Source organism: Emiliania huxleyi (assembly GCF_000372725.1).
Source record: "Emiliania huxleyi CCMP1516 unplaced genomic scaffold EMIHUscaffold_9, whole genome shotgun sequence".
NCBI lineage: Eukaryota > Haptophyta > Isochrysidales > Noelaerhabdaceae > Emiliania > Emiliania huxleyi.
The window spans coordinates 1,262,031-1,278,131 of NW_005195301.1; the positions used below are offsets into that span (position 1 = coordinate 1,262,031).

The following is a 16,101-nucleotide window of genomic DNA, read 5'->3' on the forward strand; positions in this document are numbered from 1 at the left end:
GGCCGAGATTGGCCGAGGTTGGCGAGTGTCGTTGGCCGAGTGTCGTTGGCCGACGCTGGCCGCGGGAGTCCGCCTTGTAGACGGCGGCGAAGCCGCCCGTCGCGATCAGCTCGAGGATGACGAAGCGGCCGTCGGAGGAGCCGCTGCGGCTGGCAGTGCCCTTCTCGCCCGGCTCGTGGACCTGCCTCCCGTCCCGCGGGAAGGAGGGGCACTCGCGCATTTCGGCGGGCAGGCTGTCCGACTCCTGGGCTAGACGCAGCTCCGCCACGTGGGTCTGCACGCAGCGCTCGAGCGCCTATGGGGAGAGACGGGGAGGTGTGGGGAGGTGTGGGGAGGGGTGGGTCTGCACGCCGCACCGCTCGCGCGCCTTTCGCTCCCTCTCTCTCTCGTCCTTCTCTCGCGCGAGCAGGATCTTGCGTAGCTTGAGCGACTCCTGCAGCCCATCACTCCTTGCTCAGCATACTAAGGAGCAGTGAGCAGCCACCCTGCGCAGCTCGAGCAACTCCTCCAAATCGAGCAGCTCGAGCGCCTCCTCCTCCCCGCCGCCGCCGCCGCCGCCGCCGCCGCCGCCGCTCGCCTTGCTCGCGCTGGCCTTTCGCTTCTTGAGCGCCTTCTCGTCCTCCGACAGCGCGGCCCGCCGCTCGTCGAGGGCTCGCTCGCGCGCCTTGAGCTCGACCATCGCCGTCCCGTCCCGCAGCACGAACGAGGAGGAGAAGGTGCCCGTCCCCTCGTGCGCCAGCGTGCCCAGCCGCACCTGCAGGCCGCGACGCGGACGTGTCGCGGACGTGTCGCGGGCGTGTCGCGGACGTGTCTCGGACGCGTCGCGGGCGCGCGGACTGTGGCGGGCGCGTGGCGGGCGCGTCGCGGGCGCGGACTGTGGCGGGCGTGTGGCGGGCGCGGCGTGTGGCGTGTGGATGTGATGTGGCATCATGGCGCTTGCGTGCCGGTGCGCCGCAAGTCTCGGAGGTGTCTCGGAAGCGTCTCGGAGGTGTCTCGGAAGCGTCTCGGAGGTGTCTCGGAAGCGTCTCGGAGGTGTCTCGGAAGTGTGTCGGAGGTGTCTCGGAAGTGTGTCGGAGGTGTCTCGGAAGTGTGTCGGAGGTGTCTCGGAAGTGTCTCGGAGGTGTCTCGGAAGTGTGTCGGAGGTGTCTCGGAAGTGTGTCGGAGGTGTCTCGGAAGTGTGTCGGAGGTGTCTCGGAAGTGTGTCGGAGGTGTCTCGGAAGTGTGTCGGAGGTGTCTCGGAAGTGTGTCGGAGGTGTCTCGGAAGTGTCTCGGAAGTGTCCCGCACCGACTCGCGCGCGAGGCGCTCCCGCTGCTCCCCGCGTTCCTTGAAGGCCGCCTGCCGAAGCGCCTGTACATGCGTGTACATCGCGCGCGCGTGAGCAGGGCGATAACCGCAACGCGCAGCCTCGAGGGGCTCCAGGCCCCAAAGGGCGTGTGAGTGTTGGAGTGGTCCGCGCCTCACGCAGCGCCTCTCGGGGACTCTCGGGTAATCTCGGGGACTCAGCGCCTCCCGCAGCGCCTCGACGCCCGCCCGGTTCGCCGCCCGCTCCGCCTCGTGCTCGTCCCGCACCGCCGCAACCTCGGCGCGCAGGTCCTGCATCGCACCTGCGCACGGCGCGCGGTGTGAGGAGAGCCACCAGCGCACAGCCGGCCGCCGCACTCTGCGGCGGGAGGGACGCTGCGGCGGCAGGGACTGCGGCGGCGGCAGGGGCTGCGGCGGCGGCAGGGACGCTGCGGCGGGAGGGACTGCGGCGGCGGCGGCTCGGCGGGGCGGCGGGGCGGCGGCAGGGCAACGAGCGGGCGGGAGGCGTGCGGCGGGGCCGTGGCAGTTGCGGTCTACGAGCGGCGCACCCGACGCCGCCTCGGCCTCGGCCTTTGCACTGTCCGCCTCTGCCCTCGCGGCCTCGGTCTCGCCGCGGCTCTTTGCCAGCTCCTCGCGCAGCCGCGCGTTCTCCGCCTCGAGCCGTCCTCTCTCCGCGTCTGCCGCCGCGCCGGTAGGCTTGCCGGCGGCGGTGGCGGGCGATACCCCGCCGGGCGGTGGGCGCTCCTTCGGCGCGTAGAACTTTTTGATTCCGCCTGCTGCCGGACTCGCCGCTTTCGCCGGTGGCGGCGGCCCCGGAGGCCCTGAAGAAGAAGGGGTTGCAGCGAGAGCGGCGGTGGCGGTGGCGGCGGCGGCGGCAGTGGCGGCGGCAGGAGCCTGCGGCGCCGCGCGTGGCGACTCGATGCGCGGCCGCTTGGCATCCCCGGCTCGCCCGAAGGCGCTGCGCTGGTTGCTGCTTGTGCTGGCGCTGGCGGGCGTCGACGGCCGTGCGTCGGGCGCGCTGTTGGAGGGCGCGCTGTTGGAGGGCGGGTTGGACGGCTCCCGGCGGAAGCCGAGCTCGACTGACGCGAAGCCGCCGGTGCTGGACGAGGTCATGCGCGACTCGAGCATCTCCACACGCACGCGGTCAGCGGAGGACATGGCGGGAGAGGGCAGGGACTCTCGATTGCGGATTTTTCTTTTTTTGAAAACCCATGTAACGCAGGATTCGGTACTTCAGCTTGGTATAGTATCATCGTATGCCAGATCATACCCCAGGGCTATACGCTGATACCCTCTTGAGAGGACCCGCATTGGGCCCCTAGAGGATAGGCTGATACCCTCGTGGCACGTGGGTTACCCTTCACACCGGACACGACCCCCCTCTTCACACCTCTTCGCGCGCTGCGCGCGCGCCAACCAAGTCAGACAACGCGCTCGGTGAGCGTCGCGCAGGAGGGAGGCGAGCGCACCACTAAGCAATGCGCTGGGCGAGGAGGGCGCTAATGGCGGCCGTCGTCGCATTTGACGGGCCCGCGGCCGCAGCCGGTGCGGCTGCAGCCGCGGGAGGGGCCGCGGCCTGCACGGCTGCGGCCGGGGCCGGCGCCGCGGGGGCGCGGCGTTAGGCGCCGTGGCGGGCTCCGCTGCGGACTCGGTGTCCCCCGCCGCCGCCGTGACACGCTGCAGGGTGATATGCACACATGCGGGCGCTGCGGCCCAGGAAATCGTTCTCGAAGTCAACATGGCACCGGCAACATCCGGTGCATTTCCGAAACAGCTGGCTTTGCCGAAACGAGGAGGCGTGCATTGCGCGCGCAACAGCTGGTGGGTGGGCGTGGCGCGCGGGTACGGCCGAGGGAGGGCTCGGTCCTCGGTGAGAGGTGTGAATTGTCGCTTCGCTGCCAGACTCCAGCAGAGACGTCGGCGGACGCAGGACATACGATGCTACCTCGTAGCGCGTGCATTTTCCTGCCGGTGGTGCTCGCTGTCGCCACCGCCAACGCCACCGCCGCCGATGCCGCCGACGCCACCGCTGCCTCGGGCAACGACGAGCAACCAGAGTATTCGCCGCAAGCGCTCATGCTTCGCCTGCGCCGCCTCGAGGCCGAGAATGCCGCTCTTCTCGCAGAGGTCGAAGGCCTGAGCAGAGCGTTGCCCGTATGCCAAGCCTTCGTGCAGACGGGGGGGTGCGACCCGGACGGGCCCGAAGAACTGCGCCGCAAGTGCGATGAGGCCATCGACGCCGGCGCCTCAGGCTACTGTGAGTGCCGCGCGGGAGGGCGGGCAAACGCGGTCGGCTGCGGGCACGCGCAGTTCACATGCGCCGAGGCTTGCGGTACGCTGCAGCAGACGAGCACTGTGCAAGCAGCCGTGGGTGCGTCGGGCGCGCTGTCCACCGTGTCCACCGTCGCCACCGACGGGCCGCCGCAGTGCCGCAGTCTGCGCGGCTGCCGCGAGTGCGCCTCCCTCGAAGGCTGCGCGTGGTGCCTGCAGACCCGCCGCTGCGTGCCGGACGAGGCGTGGATATGCCAAGGCGACCTCGACCACGTCTCACACGTGCGGGGCGCGCCGGTTTTAGATGCTGAGCAGAGAGCCGCGCCTTCTTCCGACCAGCACTCGAGGACACGTGCGCAGCCGCAGTCCGCTGCATTCGTGGCCTCAGTCTCCCGCCACTCGTGACGTAGGCACGCCGGCGGAAGGCCGCCCGGGCAAGGGCCGCTGCCCGACTGCGCAGGAGCTCGAGGCGGACCGCCAGGCGCGCAACGTGCGCGAGCGCGCCGCCGACGCGCGCAGCACGCCGCCCGCAGCCGCAGGCGCGCCCACGCCTCCGCCCACGCCGACGGCGGGGCATCCGTTGGCCGCCCGAGGCGAGCGGTCGGCGCTGGACGAGGCACGCGCGCGGGCGCGGGAGCGCGTGGTGAGGGCGAGCCTCGACGAGGTGCGCCGCCTTCGCTACTGGACGCGCGACGAGGCCGCGGGCGGGAGCGAGGAGGCAGAGGGCGCGGCGCCGGCGGCGGAGGAGGCGGCGGCGGCGCAGGCGGCGGCGCAGGCGGCGGCGGCGGCGCACATTGCCGAGTTGGAGCGGCGCGTCTTGGTCGCCGAGGAGGAGGAGGGCGGCGCGTCGCGGCCGTATGAGACGCTCGAGCTCGCCGCAAACTGCTCGCAGAGCGAGGTGCGGCGCGCGTACAAGCGGCTCGCGCTGCGGTTCCACCCCGACAAGAATGAGGGCGGCCACGCGGAGCTCGCGCACCGCGCCTTTCAGGTCAACCACACGCACACACACACACACACACACACACACACACACACACACACACACGCACGCACGCACGCACGCACGCACGCACGCACGCACGCACGCACGCACGCACGCACACACACACACACACGCACGCACGCACGCACAATCACACACCCACACACACACACCGCTCACCCACGAGCACTGGGCCTTGCACTTTGAATGCCGTGGGGCTCGTGCCATTAGACGTGGAGACGCGAGGGTCGCCCCCCCTTGCCCCACCACCTCGTGTGTGTGGAGAAGTTTACCTTCCCTTACCTTACCTTTCAGGAGGTGGTGGCCGCCTTCGAGATCCTCGGCACGCCCGACAAGCGCGCCGCCTTCGACGAGGCGGCGGGCGCGGGCGGCGGCTCCGACTTCGACGCGCGCTGGGAGAACCGCGAGTTTGCGTGGGACTCGGACATGTACAAAGGCGCGCGCCACATCACCACGCTCACCGAGCGGATCTGGGAGCGGCGGCTGAGCGGCGACACGGTGTGGCTTGTCCAGTGCTACGCGGCGTGGTGCCCCGCGTGCAAGGCGAGCATGCCACTTCCGAGACACCTCCGAGACACTTCCGAGACACCTCCGAGACACCTCCGAGACACTTCCGAGACACCTCCGAGACACTTCCGAGACACCTCCGAGACACCTCCGAGACACCTCCGAGACACCTCCGAGACACCTCCGAGACACCTCCGAGACACCTCCGAGGCACCACCTCGACTGCAAGCACCTCCGCGTGCAAGGCGAGCATGCCGCAGTTCCACTCGACGGCGGAGCGGCTCAAGGAGTCGGACGACGTCGAGGTGGGCGCCATCAACTGCGAGCGGCCGGGCAACAAGCAGATCTGCTCCGACTGGCTGAGCGTCGACGCGTACCCGTCGCTGCTGCTCAACCGCAGGCACGGCACGCTCGCGCGCTACCCGTCGGCCGACAGCAAGGCCGCGGAGGAGGTCGCGCGATGGGCGCTCGCCACCGCGCGCGAGTGGCGCTCGCTCTTCACCACCGCGGCAAACGTCGCTCACCTCGATGCCGAGGGCTTTGGAGAGCGGGTCCTCGACGACGCGCGGCGCGCGTGGGTCGTGCTCTTCTCCGACGGCCTCGCGTGCGCGCCGTGCCGCACCGCCCGAACCAACCTGCTGCGCCTCTCCGCCTCGCTCGCCGGCCTGCCCGTCGGCCTCGGCATCGTCGACTGCGAGGAGCCGTCGAACGGCGCCTTCTGCCGCGAGGAGCATGGCATGCCCGAGCGGCCGCACGGCCCAGCCTTCCTCGCCTGGCCTCGCGGCCTCAAGCGGCGCGGCGGCTCGACCCGCGGCGAGGCGCTCTTCAGCGCCGAGCAGATCGAGCCGCACCGCGCGCTCGAGCTGATCGACAGGGGTCTCCGCCTCGCCCTCGCCAACGAGCGCGCCTCCTCCGGCGGGGAGGAGGGGGGCGAGGCCACCGCGTTCGAGAGGCACGCCGCGCCTCCGGGCGAGTCCGGCGAAGGCGGCGCCGACGTCTTTGGCGGCGGCGGGCCGCCAGGCGGCTTTCGCTGGGACGGCCCTCAGCGCGACCCGGACGCAAAGCCGCTGCCGTGGGGCGGGCCGCGAAGGCCCGACGCGGCGCCGCGCATTGGCCGGTAGAGCGCAGAGCGGAGCTGTGCCTAACTAAAGAAGCTTCGAGAGAGCTCTGTGATGTGCACGAGTGCGCAGTACAGTAGAGGCGCGCTGGTGTGGCACAATTGTACCAACGTACCATGTGACGTACTTTTAGCTTACTCTCTCTCTCCATGTGTGTAGTACGGTCGCTAGTTTGTGGCGTGTGGGTGATGTCACGTTGCGACGGTGTATCATTCACTTTAATCTTTATGCCACCGTTGCATATCCGGATATGCATCTCTGGGGGGAGGCGGGGCCCCTCGGATGCACCGTGGTCCGTGCGCCGCGCCGCAGTCGAGTGCGGAAACGGGGCTCCCCGGCTCTCTCCTAGAGATACTAGTCTCTACTAGTACCGACTTCCCGATTAAGTACGGTTAAGTAGAGGGCAGATTTGGAGAGATCTCGAGGAGTACATACAGATAGACCCTCCAACCATCAGAAAACTCCGACCTGATCGGTCGTACTGACCGCCGACAGATCACTCCAGACACAGGCCGACGTCTGCACGCGGCCGGCCGGGGGCGAGAGGCTTGACACGATCCGACCCTGCGACCCGACGCTGCTGCTCTAGCTATCAGACATGCACTGCTGACTGCTGCCACAATGTGCGACCTGTGCTGGCCCACTTGGCGGCCTTCCCGGTCAGTGGTGAGGCGCAGTTCAGAGCTGTCGATGGCGCGATGCCGCACTGGTCCCACATTGGTGACACGAGACCACCAAGTTTGCCAGTCCAAGAGAGAGGCACCGGCGCTCTCCTGAGAAAGTGCATGGTCCCTCTTGACTGCCCATGCGCGCGAGGCTGTGTAGGCATAGCCTCGAGAGTGCCAGCAGCCAGTCGCCGAGGCAGTTTGTGACGCGCATTGCGTCAGAAGCGTGCACGCGCTGGAAGGACACCTTCCTACTGGCCGTACGATCAGGTCGTCACTGAATGGTGGGGGATGCGTCGATTTGCGTGGCGACGAGCGCGTACAGCGACGCGGCGGACGGCACGCAGTTCCGCTGCAGGTGGGTGGTCGGGTAGGTGGTGGCGGGGATGGAGCGGCCGTTGGCGGTGGGGCGCACGAGATGAGCGAGCCGTTGTACCAGCGCACGTACTGCGGGCCCCGACACCTTCGGGCACTCCGCCGTGCACACCGTCGGCTCGCGGCGGCCGTACGGCAGGCAGGCGAAAAAGACAAACGGCCGCTCGGCGATCGGCTCCGGGTAGCCCTCGCGCCGCAGCCCGCACAGCTGGTTGGTCACATCCATGCCCGTCTCGAGCCGGCCGATGTCTCCCTCACGCAGGGCGACAGCGGCGATGGCCGCCATCGCAACGAAGCAGAGCAGCAGCGCCACGAGCGCGCCGGTGTCGCGGCAGCGGCGGGGAGGCGCGAAGCCGTTGCGACCGAGCCACGGCTCGGTGCCGGCTCCGCGCACCAGAGGGTGGCGGAGGCTCTCGGACGGAGGCATCGAGGGGCGGCGACAGGGGGGAGAGGGGCGCCCGGCGTGCTGTAGGCGGTCGGTGTCGTGTTGATGGCTCTCCTGCCTCAGCGGAAAAAGAAATCGAAAGGCGCACAATGTGGTGGCGTCATTGTATTGCAATCCGCCTTCCTTCCCTATCATTGAAAGTAGCAGCCCAAAATCGCGGCGCCCCACTTCGATTTGGTCGATTTGGGCCCCCTCCCGACCGCCCCCGCCCCTGCCTCCCGGGGGCCCGGCCGACCATGCCAGCCGGCGCCCGGCCGGCCGGCGGGCCCAACCCGAAGCGCCCGGCCGCTCGTCGGCGCCGTCCGGCCGACGGGGCCAGCCGTGCACAAGAACGAAAAAAAAAGGGGACACACAATTCCAGCAATGGTTGTGTCCCCACTCTCGCGATGCTCGCTCGCCCGTGCGGAGGGCATGGCCGCGGAGGAGGCGAGTACGCGCTGCCAGGCCTTCCGCAGACAGCCTCTTGGGCAGACTGAGGGTCGGCTTTGCGTGGCGTAGCCCGTGTGCTGCGCTGCGTAAAGCTGCGTGTGCTGAAGGTGCATCTGGTGCTTCCTTTGGGAAGTGCGCACCTCCTGCAGCTGGTGGAAGGCCGTGCCGCCGCTCGCCTGCTCCGTGGACAGGGCGGGGAGGCGGCGCCGCAGCGCCGCAGCGTCCGCTGCACGCTGGTGCAGCACTCTGCTGCCTGGTGGGCAGCATGCTGGTGCTGTGCGCGGTGTTTGCGAGGCGGCTTTGGCGCTGTGGTGCCGGCCGCGGCGAGTGGCGCGAGGCACGCGCGGCGCCGCGCGTGGCCCGGATGGCGCCAGAGAGCGCGCTCGATGAGCCAGCCGGCGCGGCGCGAGCGCCGTGCAAGCTGGCACATCGTCTGCATGCTGCCGTCAATTCTCTGGTCGACGGCGGTCAATCTCACGATTGTCGATCAAAACCGGCGGGCTTTGTGACGCCGTTTACGCAATCGTTTTTTGGCCTCGCTTTCTCTTTTGCTTGGTTTTATTTTGTTTTTTCGTTTGCGAAGCGACCGAGGGGGGGGCGGGCGGGCGCTAACTATGGGCAACTACATGTCGAAGGTTCGAGGACGACTAACTACTCGCCGCCTGGGTCGTTTGGGGCGCGCGGCTCCGTCGAGGACCGGGCGCGCCCCTTACCCGGCGCGGCGTAGGTCCCACTCTGACGTATAGAGGGGAGGCACGGACAACGGCCCAATTCATCAATTCCACTCATCTTCTGGTGCCTCTAGCCCCGTGCAGCGGCGGTCCGGCAGGCTGCCCCCAAGGCCCCCCGGGCCGCTGCGGGTTTGGGAGTTATGCTTAGGCACAGCTTCGGCGATGGCAGCCCCTCTCTGGGGTGTTGCATAGGCGGGGAGTCTCCCCCGCTGGTCTCCTCCTTCCCATATTTTCTTTTCTTTTGAGAGCAGGACGCCGGGTTTGTCTTGTATGTGCGTGTCGGGCCGGGGTGTGAGCGAGGGGCAGAAGGGGCGGGGGCGTGCGGGCAGGAGCCCATCGTCAGGCGGCTTGTCGGGGTCCGGAGAATTCGAGGGGGGAACGAGGAGGGGGGATGGGCGGTCGGCGATGGGGTATGATGCAACAGGGCGTACGGGGTAGCCGTCACTTTCCCGCCTCGAAAGGGCGGGGCTGTCCCGGAAAACCAGTCCCCACCGCCTGCGGCGCCGCTCGGCGATCCGTCCACTCCTCCGGTGGCACCCCCACCGCCAGCAACGCCGCCACCCTCGCCGCCGCCGCCCTCACCACCGCCACCCTCACCGCCGCCACCTTCACCACCGCCGCCGTCTCCCCCGCCGCCATTCTCGCCGCCGCCATTGCCGCCGCCGCCATCTCCTCCCCCACCCTCACCGCCACCTCCAAGCCTTCCGCCGCCGTCCAAACCCCCACCCAGCCCGCCCCCTTCCCCCCCACCGTCACCGCCGCCCCTGCCGCCGCCTCCCCTGCCGCCGCCGCCCTCCCCACCCGCCGCTCTGCCCCCACCCAGCCCTCCTCCGCCACAAGCGCCAGCTGGCGACCCTGCTGCACCGCCACCCCCGCCACTCTCTCCATCTCCATTGTTCCCTCCTCCAACCTCGCCACCTCCGCCCCCCTTCCCTCCACCGCCATTGCCGCCGCCGCCCTCACCACCACCCGCCATTCCTCCAAGCCATCCCCCGCCGACGTCGCCACCTCCGCCTTCGCCCTTGCCACCGCTCTCGCCCCCGCCCCCGCCGCCTCCGCCGCCCAGCACACCACCTTTTGTACCACCACCTGCTCCTCCGCCACCCTCTCCACCACCTCCCTTGCTACCTCCACAATCTTGCACTTGTGCAAGAACCATACTGCTTCGTGGTTAAAAAATCCCCGCAGCGCCCCTATCTGCCAGAGGCTTGTCCGACACGTGTAGTTATGCCATACTCAAAATTCACCCTTGGGGACCCGCTGTGTGCGGTGCGGGCCCCTGCACACAGCAGGGGACGACGGCAAGAAATACCCAGGGTGAAGCCTCGAGACGTCTTAGCTCAGCGAGCTTTCTGTCGTTTGCTTGACTGAGTCGAAATGAGACTCATTTATTATAGATAGGAAAAAAGTCATGTGTGGTCATGTGTGAATTCAGAATGCTCTCGCGTCGTCCGTGCCGTCGAGAGCGGACGCGCTAGCCGCGCCACCAGCCACCTGGTCGCCAGCCGCCCCAGGAGGGATGTCGTCCAGCGACAGGCCGCCAAAGGCGAGCAGGGGGGTGCAAGATCCCCGCGGAGGCGGCGATGGTGGCTCCGTTCACGTATAGCTGCCTCATATACTCTGCTGCGTCACGGAGGCGCGCGCGTGCAGCTGGCCGAGCCGGCCCAGTGCGCCGTTGGGAAGCGTGACGAAGCTCCCGGCGGCGGGCTCCGCGCGGCAGCGCACCGGCCCATCCGTGCGGTGCTCCACCCGCAGCGCCGCCGCGCCGGCGGCGAAGGAGATGTCGTACTCGGCGAGGGAGATACCCTTGGGCAGGATCTGCACCGGCTCCATCGGGCCGCCGTGCTCTCCGCCCGCATACCGCACGACGAAGGTGCGCTGGTCGGCGGGGCTCAACCCTCGTCGTCGCCGCGGATGGCGTGGCGTACACGTGCACCTGGAGCAGCGGAGGGTCAGCACGCATCATCTCTTCCGCAAAAGAGTGCATGCCACACGGCGCGGCGCGGTGTATCAAAAGCGTGTTCTGCGGCTCGCTCATCTCTGACCGGCAGAGCGCCTGCGCGTCGAGTGCCCATCTAAGATATGGGTCCGCCTTTTAGCACAGAGCCACCTGGGTGGGAGAGGTGGCATGCGCCGTGCGCCTCGTGCTCTCCGGATCGGCTGGGGTTTCAGTTGGGTTGTGATGAGGCAGAGTCAGACAAACACCTGCGCCGGTGGGGCTACCCAGGCCGACCCGACCCATAACTTAAGTTTGGGGGCCCCGACCCAGGCTGACCCGACTCGACTTCTGGCGACCCGGTGGACTTCTGGCGAATCACGCCCTCCTGCCAAAATGGCGATCTACCGCATCGTTGATCAGCTTTGTCACCTCTTCCGGCCATCCATTTTAAATCAGAATGCTTGTCCGGGTGCCACTTGAGCCGCAATGCTTTGATCCGACTCTTTCCCTCCCCGGGAGGCAATTTTGCTGCCTCCTTAACCACGGCCTCAACTTCCTGGCGCATTTTTTACATCCATGTTTCGTTTCCCGCCGAGCTGCCGCTGCCGCTGCCGCTGCCGCTGCTGCCGCCGCCGCTGCTGTTGCTTCGTTGCTGCTGCTGCTGCTGCTGCTGCCGCTCCTGCTGCTGCTGCCGCTCCTGCTGCTGCCGCTCCTGCTGCTGCTGCTGCTGCTCCGGCGAGGCCCAGGCCCAGTACTCCGCGATCTTCTTGCTCATGTAGACATCGCGGTGGCGTCGTAGCTGCTCCACGGTGGGATGCTGCCCTGAGAGCCATGCCGGGTATGTGCCCTGCCACGACATACAGTTGTCCTTGGTGCCGGGGGGTGTATCGCAGCAGCAATAGATATAGTAGGGGTGGATTTATTTTTTGCTCTCAAACTTGCAAGTTTGGCCTAACCTGGTACGACTCCTTTTTCCAGACAGTACCCCTGTGAAAAAGTGAGGCGTGGCCTGTACTCGCCAGGGTACTAAGCGCCAAAAGAAGAGGGAAAAAGAATTTTCGCCGTGCGCAACAAACAAAACGGTTCGCACGATTCACGCGACAACATGATGGCTATGTGGGCTCTGGACGCCTCTGCCCTCTCGCCACTCCTCCCCATTTTCGTCGCCTGCCTCAAATACACCAGCGATGAGTCGGCTGAAATACTTCAAGCTGAAGTGCTCCAGCCATCCCGGCTGCGACGGCTGCCCCACCCGGTTCACATCCCTCATGTCACCAAGTTTGGCCTTGCACGGATCAGAGTCGTGAGGCTTGGCACAGGCTTGGCCTGAGCTGGCAGTCTCGAGTGCCGCTGCTGCGTGTGCTACTGGCATGATCGTGATGTTGAGTTGGTGGTGGATGATCCGACGGCGAGCAGCGGTCCTGTTTATTCCCTTGGAAAAGGTTGCGGTGGCCTGCAACCTCTGTTTATTGGTTGGCAGAGGTTGCGTTCCTTGCAACACGTCCGACCAGTAGGGAAAGAAATAGGCTCTGCGCATGTCGAAGGCACCCTGGGACGCGCGCCGCCGGATCTCAGCCCACTGCTCCTCGAGAAACTGCGGTGTGACGAGCGACCAATCGCGCACGGCCACCACCGGCAGCCCGGCATACAGAGCTGCGAGCGTGTCGGGCGGCTCGTCGATGAGCGGCACCGCGCCTGCCAGCAGGACCTCCCAGTCGCGGTGGCTTTGCTGGCCGTGGCCTTTTGGCGAGAAGACGAACCTGGCGCCAAGCAGCTTCTCGATATACACGTCAGGCGAGTCCTTGGACGTGTTCTGGCACTGAAAGCCGTTGCGCGTCAGCGCCGCGAGCTTCTCACTGCGCCCATAGTGGCTCCTCATCCCGGAGCACAGGAGCTGCGTGCTGCGCTGGTTGGTGCGTGCCTCGCGACCGTCAAGATGTTTCGGCCAAAGCCGGTAGTCGTAGATGCCGATCGGATAGGGGGAGAGCTTCGGATGGGCGATTGCCGGGTTCGTAACCAGGAGCCGGTCCACTATCGGTCTGTTGAGCAGCTTGAGCGTGCGCGCACGTTCAGTTCCAAGCCGCGGGTACTCAATGTCGTCCATCACCCATATCGTCAGGCGACGCACCCCCTTCGTTGCGTTCAGCCCATGCTCGATGCAAATCTCCACATTATTCACGCCGTTACACGCGATTAGCGCACGCTGGAGCTGCACAAACACGGCGGCCCTGCAGGACCTTCGATTACGAGGGCCGCCCCACGTCGCCACCTTTTGCGCCGAGTAGTGATCCAGAAACAGGGTCTCCGGTGGAGCCAGCCCGTGCCTGTGTGGTGCGCCCATTAGACAAGTATGAAAGTGTCCCGAATCTGCATTCCAGTGCGCGAAATTCGCCAGCAGCTCCCCTGTTGCTGCACGCTTTTTTGCCTGCTTGGCATAGCGGGCGAGTATCTGCGCATAGCTGATTGTCCAGGGCGCAAGCCGCTGCGATGGTGCGGCGACCGCAAGTAGAGGGAAGCTCAACCTGAGACGAGCCGCTGCCTCCTTGTGACGCTCCGCCCGCGACGCCGTCGGCCTACGGTGGGTGGATGGTAACAGGTACGATAGAGCGAGCGAGCGAGGGGAGTGGCGGTGATGTGTCCCACATTGTTACACTTCCACTGTCGAACGTGTTCGCACCTCACTGGCAGAACTTGTTCCATTTTAATTGGAAACACAGCACGCGCTGACTCTGTGAATTCCAGCCGCGCACTCCATGAATGAACACTGACAAGATACCATACCCCGAACATACCTAACACCCCGGCTGTATCGAGGTGAAGAACAGCCAGGCTGGACCACCCACTGAAATCAGGGGGAGCAGTACTCTCCCTCTCGCGTCTTGTGCTGTTCGCTGCGACTCGCCCGATCCACAGCAGCCGGAGCATCGTCGGCGAAGGGTGCTTGGATGGCTGATGCCATCTCTGTTCCTCAAGATGCAGCTGCAAATGCGGTGCCGTGACACGCAGCAACCGCGAAAATGCGACACAGGTCACAGCCACGTGTGTGGGCGATTCTCCGCCTCGCGCTTCTTTCTTTATGAGTTGCCAACCGGCGCACTCCAAGTGCTCACTTTAGAGCACGGTACTGTCTAGTAAGTGCTCCAGGCCGTCCACGGCCTGGAGCCTCCCCAGTATAGCCGGGGCGTCTGGCCTCGTCTGGTCACGCGCTCGCGTCCTAGAGAGGTGTACCGTAGCAGGTGGATAGTGGCGCAAACATCCAACGAACAATGAATGAGTTACATAATGAGATCAACAATGATTTCCCTGCCCCTGGGAGGCGTGCTTGCTTGCCGCATGCCGGCTTCAGCCCGCTTCCCGCCTTCCGGATTAATTACCACCGCGGGAGGCGAGAAGGTGGTCACGCTCACAAATGCCCCTTTTTTCGGAGGGCCTGGCGCACAACCACACACCACACCACACCCTGCGGCTCCCCGTGTACGGCTCTACGGCTTTACGGACCCTTGAGCACTTGAGCACTGGATAGGGTCGATTCCGTATGGTACTTTGGTACGTGCGGGACCCCTCGATCTCCCGCGTGGCGGGGGATCTCCGTGTCTCGTGCAGTCTGTAGCAGTGTCACTGAGAGTGTTGTTTTTGACCGTTTTGATAGGAGAGCGAGCTGCGAGGGAGTGGCCTACTTAGATTTTGTCGCGGGCGAAAGGGCCGCACAACTTCATGCGCCGCACGCCGGGGCCTGCGGGGCGTCCCAGCCGCGCCCGTGCGCCGGCCTGCCCGCGCCCCTCCAGCCGGCGTTGGGGTGCGGGCGCGCCTCACGCCTTTGTCGGCTCGAGGGTGACGCCGCGGTTGATCTCTCCCCACCCAATCAGCCGCCAGTGCTTGTCGATGCGCCGCGAGAGTGCGATTTTCTCCTTCTCGGACGTGCAGACGGGCGCCGTGAGCAAGATCTTGGCGAGGTCGGCGCGGACCGCCTGTCCACACACACCTCCCCGCCGTGAAGAGGCGCCGTTCACAGCGCGTTTGCCCGCAGGCCGAGCGCGACGCCCGCCTGGATTCTCCCGCCGGTCGACGTCGAGCCGATGTTGAGCATCAGGATCTCGCCCTTGGCCAGCTTCTGCACCTTGCCCTGCTTCTCCCCATCCGCCGTCTTCACGCCGAGCAGCCGGCGGAGCAGGTAGTACGACACCTAGTGCGTGCGGGACTCGTGCGGCGGGTCTCCTCTCTTCTCTTACATTTGGGGCCGGTGGTGCGACACGCCTCGATCTCGGTGAAGATCTCGGGCAGCGCGCCGACCGAGCCCAGCACCTGACCCACGCACGCCGAGATTACCCGGGATTACCCGAGATTGCCCGAGATTACCCGAGAGTACCCGAGATCACCCGAGATTGCCCGAGATTGCCCGAGCCGCGTACCTGCCCCACTAGCCGGTCCGCGCGCGTCAGCGTCGGGTCGATCAGCGTGCCCACGCCGATGAGCCCCCCCGGCACGGCGTACTGCAGGTCGTTGCCTAGGAGCAAGAGACAGCGCGTGCGGGAAAAGAAATACCGCGCGGCCGGCACGGCGTACTGCAGGTCGTTGCCCACGTGCTGAATACGCCGACATGAGGGCGTGAAGACGGTACTGTGCAGCGTATTGAGAGCACCGCGTGAATGCGAGGAATGGGAGGACAGTGAGTACAGCGGAGTGCGGCGGAATACAGCGGAGTCGCGTCCTCTCGAGCGCTAGATATGGGGGAGATATGGGGGAGATATGGGGGAGATATGGGGGAGATATGGGGGAGATATGGGGGAGATATGGGAGTCGCGCCCTCTCGAGCGCTAAGTCTGGGGGACAGGAGCACGTCTTCCGCTTCTGGGGGCCCGGTCCTGCTCACGAGAGATGGGGAGATACGGGGGGAGATACGGGGAGATGTTCCGCTTCTAGGGGCCCGGTCCTGCTCACGAGATATGGGGAGATACGGGGGGAGATACGGGGAGATGTTCCGCTTCTAGGGGCCCGGTCCTGCTCACGAGATATGGGGAGATACGGGGGGAGATACGGGGAGATGTTCCGCTTCTAGGGGTCGCTGCCCTCGGCAAAGAGCGAGAGATATGGGGAGATACAGGGGGAGATACGGGGAGATATTCCGCTTCTAGGGGTCGCTGCCCTCGGCGAAGAGCGAGAGCACGCGCGAGAAGAGCGGCACGCACCGCACCCCGCCCGAGGCGCGGGAGATGATGCCTGGCCGGATCTCGATCTCCTGCCCAACCTGAGAGGTGGGGGGGAGGTGGGGGAGAGGGGGGGGGAGATAGCTGGCCGGATCTCGATCTCCTGCCCAA

The 16,101-nt window shown here is 66.6% G+C and overlaps 4 protein-coding genes across 4 annotated transcripts in view; 1 reads left to right on the forward strand and 3 right to left on the reverse strand.

Annotated features, from left to right (window-relative positions):
* Positions 1 to 2,461, reverse strand: part of EMIHUDRAFT_448681 (hypothetical protein) — a gene marked incomplete at both ends in the record, with an annotated part of 4,060 nt that extends 1,599 nt beyond the window's left edge. The window contains 7 exons of the mRNA XM_005757859.1: positions 83 to 274; positions 350 to 449; positions 627 to 727; positions 1,286 to 1,348; positions 1,481 to 1,605; positions 1,852 to 2,087; positions 2,220 to 2,461. Coding sequence (XP_005757916.1) covers positions 83 to 274; positions 350 to 449; positions 627 to 727; positions 1,286 to 1,348; positions 1,481 to 1,605; positions 1,852 to 2,087; positions 2,220 to 2,461 — 1,059 coding nt within the window. The remainder of the gene's footprint in view (positions 1 to 82; positions 275 to 349; positions 450 to 626; positions 728 to 1,285; positions 1,349 to 1,480; positions 1,606 to 1,851; positions 2,088 to 2,219) is intronic.
* Positions 2,462 to 3,379: 918 nt separating this feature from the next.
* Positions 3,380 to 6,205, forward strand: EMIHUDRAFT_448682 (hypothetical protein; the record flags this gene model as incomplete). Its single annotated transcript, XM_005757860.1, has 4 exons — positions 3,380 to 3,856; positions 4,035 to 4,238; positions 4,404 to 4,562; positions 5,330 to 6,205. The coding sequence occupies 4 exons, from the start codon at positions 3,380 to 3,382 to the stop codon at positions 6,203 to 6,205; spliced, it is 1,716 nt and encodes a 571-aa protein (XP_005757917.1).
* Positions 6,206 to 11,718: 5,513 nt separating this feature from the next.
* EMIHUDRAFT_199278 (hypothetical protein) lies at positions 11,719 to 13,127 on the reverse strand (the record flags this gene model as incomplete). Its single annotated transcript, XM_005757861.1, has 2 exons — positions 11,719 to 11,773; positions 11,935 to 13,127. The coding sequence occupies 2 exons, from the start codon at positions 13,125 to 13,127 to the stop codon at positions 11,719 to 11,721; spliced, it is 1,248 nt and encodes a 415-aa protein (XP_005757918.1).
* Positions 13,128 to 14,595: 1,468 nt separating this feature from the next.
* The window catches only part of EMIHUDRAFT_62317 (hypothetical protein), a gene marked incomplete at both ends in the record, with an annotated part of 6,038 nt that continues 4,532 nt past the window's right edge, over positions 14,596 to 16,101 (reverse strand). Inside the window, 4 exons of the mRNA XM_005757862.1 lie at positions 14,596 to 14,754; positions 14,826 to 14,969; positions 15,163 to 15,348; positions 15,969 to 16,084. Coding sequence (XP_005757919.1) covers positions 14,596 to 14,754; positions 14,826 to 14,969; positions 15,163 to 15,348; positions 15,969 to 16,084 — 605 coding nt within the window. The remainder of the gene's footprint in view (positions 14,755 to 14,825; positions 14,970 to 15,162; positions 15,349 to 15,968; positions 16,085 to 16,101) is intronic.